At 39.7% G+C, this 10,000-nt stretch overlaps 1 protein-coding gene across 2 annotated transcripts in view; it reads left to right on the forward strand.

The window, feature by feature from the left end:
* Nucleotides 1–1,666: 1,666 nt before the first annotated feature.
* LOC138056842 (intraflagellar transport protein 122 homolog) overlaps nucleotides 1,667–10,000 on the forward strand; it is a 43,757-nt gene continuing 35,423 nt past the window's right edge. The window contains exons 1-3 of one of the 2 annotated variants that reach the window (XM_068902755.1): nucleotides 1,667–1,893; nucleotides 2,298–2,364; nucleotides 4,376–4,460. In XM_068902755.1, the coding sequence (XP_068758856.1) occupies nucleotides 1,826–1,893; nucleotides 2,298–2,364; nucleotides 4,376–4,460 (220 nt within the window). In that variant the 5' untranslated portion in view covers nucleotides 1,667–1,825. Of the gene's footprint in view, nucleotides 1,894–2,297; nucleotides 2,365–4,375; nucleotides 4,461–7,026; nucleotides 7,109–7,185; nucleotides 7,253–7,327; nucleotides 7,413–10,000 lie in introns of those variants that run through there. The other variant, XM_068902756.1, reaches the window with a different exon arrangement.

The following is a 10,000-nucleotide window of genomic DNA, read 5'->3' on the forward strand; positions in this document are numbered from 1 at the left end:
ATTTAATACTGCCTCAAATGCTTACAGTAACGCACGATCTGATCTATCTCTTAATGCCACGTATCATCAGTACTCTCTGCCCTAGAGCGACATGGAATCCTTTGCTGTGGACACTTTAGTATTTGGAGAAAGATTTGTAATAGACTTGCATGGATTGTTTTATTTTGATGACAATTTCTTCCTCACTGCCTCTTCTAAATTGGACGAGTATTCGCGATAGACGGCAAAAGACGACGAGCACATTGGCAAACTCGCATTATTAAATTAGTTAATTTCATGAATTATACAATTTAAATCCTATAGTTAAGTTCTTATAATTATGACTAGCGATTTCAAAATCGAACGATAAAAAATCTTGAAAAGTTTGAAAATCTTGAAAATTTTAAAATCACACGTATGATTTCAGACCAAATTGCTCTCCACTTCGAAACTGTGTCAATTACCCTATATTTGCTCAAGAATGTACTAAAGTGATACTTAATTAATAATTAGGTTTCTCAACTTCAAAACTGAGCTATGGTTAATTGACTCTTGCGAGCAAAATATTTCTTTTTCCAGTGTTGAAAAATCACAACAGCATTTCAGTGGCACAATACACAAGAAATCACTCTTAGGGTATTAACAGTACTTTCATTGAGCTCGAACTTAATTATGTTTCGGCATAAATTGTGAGCCAACATGAAACATCTTTTGGATCATTAATTCAACCCTTTATCGATAATGTTGTTGATTCGTTTATCCGCGCTTCCAAAGTCGTCACCCAACAAATGCTGACAAGCAACGTTGCAGTGTTCATACGGAGCTTAGGGAAATCGTGTCGCCTAAAAAGGGAGCCATGAATAATTTATAATCGGATGGTACAAGGTAATATGCTCTATTCAAGTCGGTAGCAATCGGACTTTTTCGAGTATTTTCGAGTCATTTACGAAGAAACACACCGGCTCATGGTTGTGCGTCCATCCTTCTCTTCTTACAATAATTTATTCCGGTACTTCCTAATATAAGCGGGAAAAAAAATTCATTTCTCAGAAGTCTTGTAAAAGTATACTGTAAGCACGGTCTTTATCTTATAAAATGCGGTTTTAGCGGCTATGTTCTTTTTCTATGTCACTTCGGCTGGCCCAACAGAAAAATGGAAATTGCAGTCATCAATGCCGATCAGCTAACTAACAAACTGTCATATCTCTTGAGACAAAGCTACCATATCCGGCCAAAGGGTCAAGTTGAATCTCTGTACAAAATACTATCAAATGACAAACTGATTCAAGAATGGCTCCGGAAACAATTTTAATTAAAAAAACGTTTGCTGGGTGTATGTGTTTTGTATATCAACATAAATATGTGAAAAGGCAGCAAAACGAATATTCAAAAATAAACTAGAGCACAACAGTGTTTTTCTACAAGTCCCTAATTTGATGGGATGGACATCACTTTTTCACTTCCTATGGGTCAGTCTTTCGAAAAGACTTCAGAGCGAAGGATGTTCTGCAAATAGACTTTTGCCTTTCGAATGTACACCTCAATATAAAAGGATTAAATTAAAACGGTATGTAAATGCAAAGAGGTCAGGAGCGAATCATTCGTTGGCTGTTAATGTGGAGATAAATTATTTTTGTCGTATCGGGTCGGGTCATATAAATTCATCATTTCGGTGCCTTTCTATTCTATTGCTATTGGATCACTGATGTATTAGGGAGCGCGCCTTCAACTGTAATATTTTTTGTCGGATTACCAGACGCACGCTTAGTATTTTGGAATTCTCGTTAATGGAACTTCACTCTTTGCATTCTCTTCAAACCGAAAGTAAGAGCTTTCTTTTTGGACAATGGCTTTAACAAGGGTAACTCAAATATGGTTTGACAAAGTTAGGGACCGATCAAAGCAAGCACAGTGGTAAGTTATGCAGAGATTGTCTTCTTGTACATGTCTTGACCGAATCATAACTAAAACGAAGGTTGATAGCGTACAGTAACCCCTGCTTTAATACCTTGATTGGAAACTGGATGAAATCTGTTCTTAAGTGCGATCATTCAAATGAAGATAAATGGAGTGAGATTTCTACTCCAAGCGTTCATTTTGTCCTTTTATGACTTTTCCAAACGCAAGGTTTACTAATTTCTTTCCTTCTATTGTAGCTTCGTCAATAAAACCTTACTAAATAAACGTCATGTTAAGTGGTTTCAGTCGCCTGCCGTTTGAACTTAATCGCGTGGAAGCCATTCAAATGGTCAGTCTAAAATGGTTTCAGTAATTTGATGGCTCTTCATTACAAGTCACGTTATATTTTGCCTTGGTAGGATTTACGACCTTGTCTTCAACCCCGATGGCTCACTAATTCTCGCGGCTGCCGGACATTTAATTTTGGTAAGTGCATTTTCAAACGAATCTCAAATGAATGTTTTTTTAATGATCAAAACTGTTATTCTGTATGAAAGAGCCTGTTTTTAATGTGGTATGGTTTGTTTGAATGCAAACCTAATTCTGTCATCCGGCTGTCAAGATGTGTTAACAGTGATCGATAGACGCTTCTCTCACGAAATCTTTCCACGGCACGCGATAGTTCAAGTTTAGTTTTTGATATATAAGTTACAGAGCCCGCAGACAGCAAGTGTTTCGGAAAGTTTACAAGCTTAAGCCTGGGATTTATCGGGTTCGTTGTTAAACTTGTGGCATGGCATGACCGACAATAGACCTTCGAAAGTCCTTCGTCTCATGTAGATGCGCGCGGACCTCTCTCGCGACTTCGTCGCTCGCAAATCCACTTCGCGTACGAAAAATCACGATTCGCTCGCCAAAACATTTTCTCCTGGGATTATCGTGAGGTCGACTTGTGGCAAGTCTTGACCGACAAGAGCCTAAAGAAGACTAAAGGCAAAAAGCCAATTAATTTGAGACCTCCATCATAGGGTGGGGCCCAGAAACCCGTGTTTAAAGGGGGTTGCAGCTTCGTCATTTTGGTTTGAAGCACACCTCGATTCCAGTTTCTCATAGTATCAGCCACTAAAAACAACATACAGTTTTGGACTCTATTTTTTTTGGTTTCGTTTCAGCAAGAGGTTCTTCAGTCGAGATTAATCGGCTTTTGAGCCATTGAGCGGGGATTTTTATTAGTTGCCTAGGCCCTGTAGAAGCAGATACATGGAATGCAGGTCCAGAGGGAGCGTTTTTTCGGACTTTAGGAGACAATGTACTTTTGTTGGCATTTACGATTGCCGCTGAGTTGTGTTAAATTCGGAAAAGTGGGAATGATAACGGCGTTTCAAATTATTGCTATGGATCAGTCATGTTCGTGATTAAATAAGGACACGTGATGACTCGAGGTTAAGTACCCTCGTAATTTTCCTTGCAATAGGTACTTAGTACTCGTTTCTGCTAACATATGCGACGAGGTTTATTACCTGGGGTGGAGATGGGCCTACATCAGGTCACGGAGGAGGCACGGCCTTTTTTGAGGATATTCATGATTATTATTCAACACATTGTGACTATGTCCACATATGGTCATAGCGCGCTCAATATTCGTCGTACGCGCGTACTCAACGTATATCCTGCGATATACGTAATTTTGTGGGTCGCAGAGAAAAATGGTAGTTTTTCCAGCTTTTTTTTGCCAACAAACGTAGAAAATTGTGCTTTGCCATCAATGTGTTGAATAATAAAACAATTATCCTGCTCAATCTTGCGGAATATCGCCTGATTTTAGTCAACTCGGCTTACGGGCTCGTCGGCTAAGTTAATTGTTAAATATCCACTTTTCCCTCTTCGCTAGCAAGCTATGTCGGTAGAACATCAGGCACATCAGGGAAAACTTGCTGTGTTGTCGGAGAACTATGAGACTGTCCCGACATGAAATCGTGTACATTTCTGATGAAAAATAGAGAGTACTCATATCCTCCTTCCCCGACCCAGACGTTGTCTGGGTCAGAGACGTAAACAAACCCCGGTTAGCTTTATTTTCGTCTGCGACGCAGGCTAACCCAGACGGAGCCTCCTTCGTTTCCATTGCGAGGGATATAAATTTGACTACTTAGCCATCGGTCTTTGTATACCTTTTAAACGCAGCCAAAGCGAAGAACAAACAACAACATGCACATGCGCAAGGGCTAAAACTGATAGCTGTGGCAAGGAGAGCATATTAGTGTGTAAGAACAGGCAAAGGAGTAGATTCCCGCTATGGTCTAGCCTGCAAACGCAGACGTATTTCTGGCGGTCGTTTTCTTCCCCCCATCCCCCCCCCCCCCACCCCCCGTCAGAAGTACGTCTGCGTTCGCAGGCTAGTTACGGTCTTGATACTAGAGATGTCAGTTGACCACTGAATCGCATCAATTTCGTGAAATTAAGTTCAAGGATTGTTTTTCCCTCATATCTTTCTAAGGTATACGACCCAGTTGAAGGGGAACTGGTGGATATATTGAAAGGACACAAGGACACTGTATACTGCCTGTCCTGTGAATGCACTGGTAAGATATTTGCGAAAGATATATTTCTCCATAGTCAGTTGCACTATTTGTCTTAGTTCATTTCCTGCAATGGTCGCAGTTTAATTAAGCTTTATTGAGAAGAGATCAACTATTTATTTCTACTAAAGGGTCTAAATAATGTTTCGAGGATTTAAGCTATTAGGTGAATTCATCCTCTACTGTTTTTTTTTTCAAATGACGAGTTCTCAGTAGGCTTTGTGATGCAATTCATACTTCGCACTGTCGTGGGTTACAATCTCTCTTAATTTTCTTATTTCATTGAGATAATGTTTCTAACTGTTATTTCCTGATAGAACGCTGCACCGGTGTAGCTGAAGCCAGTGGTTCAAACTACAACAAAAAAAAGCAAGGTGACACACGTTAACACCAACCCGGTGTGGCCAAAACACACGCTTTCCGCGGGAGAACAGTTTTGCTGTTCCCAACCCAGCTTACTACATGTGTTGCATGTGAGGCTGTCACTTAAAGGAGTGACTAACACACCCGTCTGGTAAACTACAGCTACGCCATGCTGATGAGGCCCAGCAAGGCCGAAACAGCTGTCCATGGCTGTTCATTGACCGGGTGAAATGGTTGTGCGCATGCGTGACGCCTGTGTCACCTTGCCTTTTTTGTTGTTCAAACTACGTTCCATCCTGAACTGTTTACGTTTTCCTTTTATTTCTTTCCGTGACGTTCATCACTGCGATTCGCAGTTGGAATCTGTCTTTCATCTGTGGTCTCTTCACGGATCACTTCAGGTGGCCTTGATGACGTCATTTGCTGTCTCTCACGAAAGGAGCGGCGGCCAGCGGCGGCCATGAAGTTGGTGTCCTAAAACTAATCTTCTAGAAATTGAAAACTTTTTTTATACAAACATTATTTCCGTTTTGGTTAAAAAATATGGTCACTGATTACGAGAGTGAAAACGAAGAATCTCAGCTATTGGCAACAATCCCAAGTGTCAGGTTTATTTTCTCACCTAGCAATAAGGGCTCGCCGACTGATCATACTTATTATCGTTTCCATATCAAATCCTCCTCATCAATGACAGTTATCCACAGACGGCGGATGATCATTTTTCACTCAGTTATTCAGTATTGTATTAACTCGTAATTCAGAATGAAGGGTTGGGTGCCAGACAAGAGAATACTAAAATGACAGACAGAATTTTTGTAAAAATTAAGGTTTATTAAATGCTTAAAGGAAAGTGAGAGTGGATAAGTCAATCGGTGAAAGGAGAACTTTCGGTCAAAAGCGTCTTCCGATGAAGTCACGTTCTATCACTGCGACCAATAAGATTTCGACTTCGGCCGCATTGGGCTTCGCTCCATGCGTTATCAGCGTACAGAACCGTGGAGTACTGCACCTAATCTGAATAGCTAAGAGAACTCAGTAATGTGGTGTAGAAATTTTGGTTGCACTTCCCTTGAACTTTATAAAATCGGAGGTTATATAAGCCTACAGTAGCTTTTATGACTTGTATCAGTACATCCTTCCTAGGCGAAGGCCCCGTTTTAAGAAAGTTGTCTCAGGTAGAAGGGTCACCCGCCTTGCCGGGCCAACGTCTCATGACCGTTTACGTGAGTGAAGATGTTCCGGTTGACCGAGTCAAAGTTAACGTTAACCCTGCTGAAATAATTCATTGGTCCTGCTAATTCATAACTTCAATATCTCTCTTTCGGCCTCTGGATTTCTATATTTTAAATGACTCACACCGATCACTGTTGACTTAGATTTAACTTCTTTGATAGCAATTTAAGCCACAATGTTCGTTTTAAAGACTGAAACAGGCACGGACTTCAATTTCCGTGCAGTTGTCCCGGCTGACTGACCCAAAGTGTTTATATGAAAAAAAAGTTGTCCCGGCTGGGAGGGTGACCCTATCTTCGAAAGAGGGTGACCCTGCCAGGCGGGTTGCCCTTCTAGCCGAGCCAACTTTTTGTTTCTCATATCACGCAACGGTTCACCACGTTTTATAAGAAGATGTAGGAAAAATTGGCTCGTCCAGGGTAGCTCGGGTAAGCGGGTGACCCTTACGAACTTGACGCGGATTCAAGCCAGTCGAGAAGCGGTTTAATTAAGTGACAAAAAATTAAGTGACTCCGTTTTTGGGCTTTTGACTAGTTTGATGTTTCCCAAATAAGGCTCACAAACTTTCCCCCATACAACTCTGCTTGCACTCAGTTGCAAAGTTAACAAGTCTTCCTACAATCACGCACGAAACACGCCTCAATAGTTACGGTCGCTACAGGAGCAATAAGTAAGTACATCGAATTTTAATTACGAATCCTAACCTCCAGTTTATTTGACTGCTATTGCAACTTTACTTCAACACTTTTGAAACTTTTCACGATGGCGTATTTAAGTCGTTTGTCTCGACACAGGTCAAGCATTTCCCTCAGTCGGACGAAAAAAAGAGACCCCGCGTGGTTTTTTGTCTCTTTTTGTCCTACGTGCGAGGAGCGAATGCCTGACTGGTGCCTGCGAGGGTGGAGCACGCGAGGGAAAATCACGTGAACCATGCCTTGGTACAGTCCCATACTCCACCACGATCCTAGCGAAAGTTTATGTTTTCCTTTTTTCAAGATGAGAGCGCTTCCTACATGGGTCGATAAAGTTCACGATAAAGACAGGGTAGAGCAGTGGTGAGACCTATGAAACCTTCCGTTATTGTCCTTTAATGCATTGCAAACATTGATGGAATTATTTTTTCGCGCTGCAGTATTTACGATCTCGCATTCAACCCGGACGGTAGCCAGCTTATCGTTGCCGCTGGAAACCGCGTTCTGGTAAATAATCTGGAATGGCTTTTCTTGTTGTTGGATTTTGAAAACTTGGTGATCGCTTGAAAAATGTGTTCTTAGGTTTACGATACAAACGATGGAACACTAATCCAGCCGCTCAAAGGGCATAAAGAGACGGTTTTTTGTGTGGCCTATGCCAGAGATGGTAAGAGCTAGTAGCTAAAACACCTGACATGTACAGGTTTACACCTCAACTATCATCAGCGATCATTGATTGTTAATTTTTATGGACATTCGCCTTTTTGTGTTTTTATGTATTAATGGTAAAATAATTTCATGATCAAAGAATGGAATTTCGAGAACTGGTGAGGTATTCGTTACAAGATAACCCTGACTGACTTTTTTGAAACGAATGATAACCTTTTTGATACATTGAGGGACCTGCCTGTGTTATTTTTTCCAGCCAACAATTAGTTTTCTTTCTGTTGGGTTAAGAGGTCAAGTCTTATATGGAATCTTATCTTTTTTCCGCGGTTCTTGAAGAGTTTGTTAGAATTGAAAGAGCATCTGCTTTGCCCTTAAGACCTCTTTGTCAAAAACTGTACAAATTTGAAATTGTCCTCACTTGCGCTATTCTAATTAATGTTTAGTCTTGAGTCAAAGCTCAACATTCCTTTAATGCATTCTCTTAAAGTTTAAGCTAATTTTAAATGTTGTGTTTTCGCCTCTCAACCAGAAGATATTTTTTTGGCATTGAAACGAATAATAGGTTTTGAATTTGTTGTAATTTCTTTATTGTATTGCGTATCGAATTTTAGAGAGTTTTTTTCAACTTTAGTTTTAATCTGCCATTTTGACCTAAAATAACGTTGATGTAGATAAGCGTATTTGACCTCTTGCCCTTAGCTAACAACACAGATGCAGCTAAAATGGATCAATTTTAAAACATTAATGACTCTTAAAATATCTAAGGAGAAAGTGCTGCTTTGTAATAATGATAAAACTTTCCTGTTTTCTTGGATAAGACAGTAAACCTTAGGCTCTGTCTGACAACCATGCTTATAAATTCTGCTAGGGCCGATTTACATATTTTTGTCACATGTGACAAGCTTATGATAGGCCTATGACATGACTTAGGATTAGCATGTACATCAGAAAAATGTCCTAGCATTTTAAAACATGTTTATGTAATGTGGTAGGCGTGTCGTAAGCTAATGTCACATGCAACAAAGTTGTACTGTGTAAATCAGTCCTTAGAAGGTTAAACAATAGGTCACAGGGATCCCACATGACCTGGTCTCTGCAGGGTATAATCAGAAACCCATAAGGGTTGAAACGTGTAACGGCCCCTTGTGTGCTGGGAAACAAGCTTCTGAATATTCAATTTGCGAAGTACCATATTTGGAACAACAAGAGCAAGGGGTTTCCAAATATGGTACTTTGCACTGAAACATTCAACCAATCAGTTCGCACTGAATATTCGGAAGCTGTGAACCTGCGTTACACGTTTCAACCCTTATGGGTTTCTGGTATAATGTAATTTAAAGTAACAGGGTTCAATGATACGTTAAGCTGGACTAAATTATTGTCATTGCAAACTTCATAAATCAAAGCGTAACCAAAGAAAGCGTGCAATTCACTCTTATGCTTTACAACAAAGATGCTGACTTGCATCAGCAGATGTTTGAGTCCAGTAACTCCTGTACAAAATGATGTCTTAGAGTATTCTTCTGGAGGTGCTTAAGTTATTAAGCCTCATTATTATATGGCTCTGTCTCAAAAGGACTGGGAACTACCAAATTCACAAATTTGATTGGCTGAAATCGATATTGACTGCGGTCTAGATTTTCCCATCTAGACCGGCATCTAGACCGGTAATGTTTTGCTTTGAAATGATGCAAACTAAAATGCAAAAGTATTGAGTATTTTCTTCTACCAATATTTATTTATGGAAGTACCAAACAGCATGATGACAAAAGAGAGGATGACGAGCAAACTTTGACAGACTCAGCTCATCGCCACTCATCGCCGTTCGCAAGTAAAATGTCAGTTAGTACAAACCAGTTACATTAAACGAATTAAATTGTTCTTGTTTGCCATATAATAAACATTTTTATTAACCGAGCTTAGTCAGACTGCGTTCGGTCTGTACTCACGACCTCGGTCAAGATTTCTCCCATACAGCCCTTTTGCTCGGTTAATAGGAGCTCACTCTTGTGCATGATTATGACCTGCATTGCTATGGTAATGCTAAAAAAATTTGTTAAATACTTGGCTTGAAGCTTTGTTGAGTGTTGCACAGTATGTTATAACACTTTTATTTTTTATTGGGTTGCCATTTTGGCACAATTGGACTTCCATTAATTAACAACTGAAATTAATAACTGCAAAATCTAACACATACATATCACAACAGTGCACTTGCTTAATTTTAATGGGGCCAGTATAATCACCTCGTGTTTAAAAATCTGGCACCTACGGGGTTATGTATGCCCTTGGTATAACAGTCTTGAAATAAAACGTAAACTGGGTTGCCTTTGTTTGTCCTCCTCAAATTTTTGGACTCATTCCCAAAAATCCTAACAAATTATCAGTCTGGAAATGAACACTATTTATTTTTAAAATAGCTTCTTGTTTGTAAGTAATTGTTGCATAAATGAAATTTGGTCAAGAACATAATTTCAAATTCACTTAAAAGTGCAGTAGATGAGCTTAAAGAAATATCGTCGGCTTCCCAAATTTAACTTCATTTTATACCAGAATGACTTTGTAATAACCAAAAATTATTATGCT

Source organism: Montipora capricornis, chromosome 7, assembly GCF_036669925.1.
Source record: "Montipora capricornis isolate CH-2021 chromosome 7, ASM3666992v2, whole genome shotgun sequence".
NCBI classification, from domain to species: domain Eukaryota; kingdom Metazoa; phylum Cnidaria; class Anthozoa; order Scleractinia; family Acroporidae; genus Montipora; species Montipora capricornis.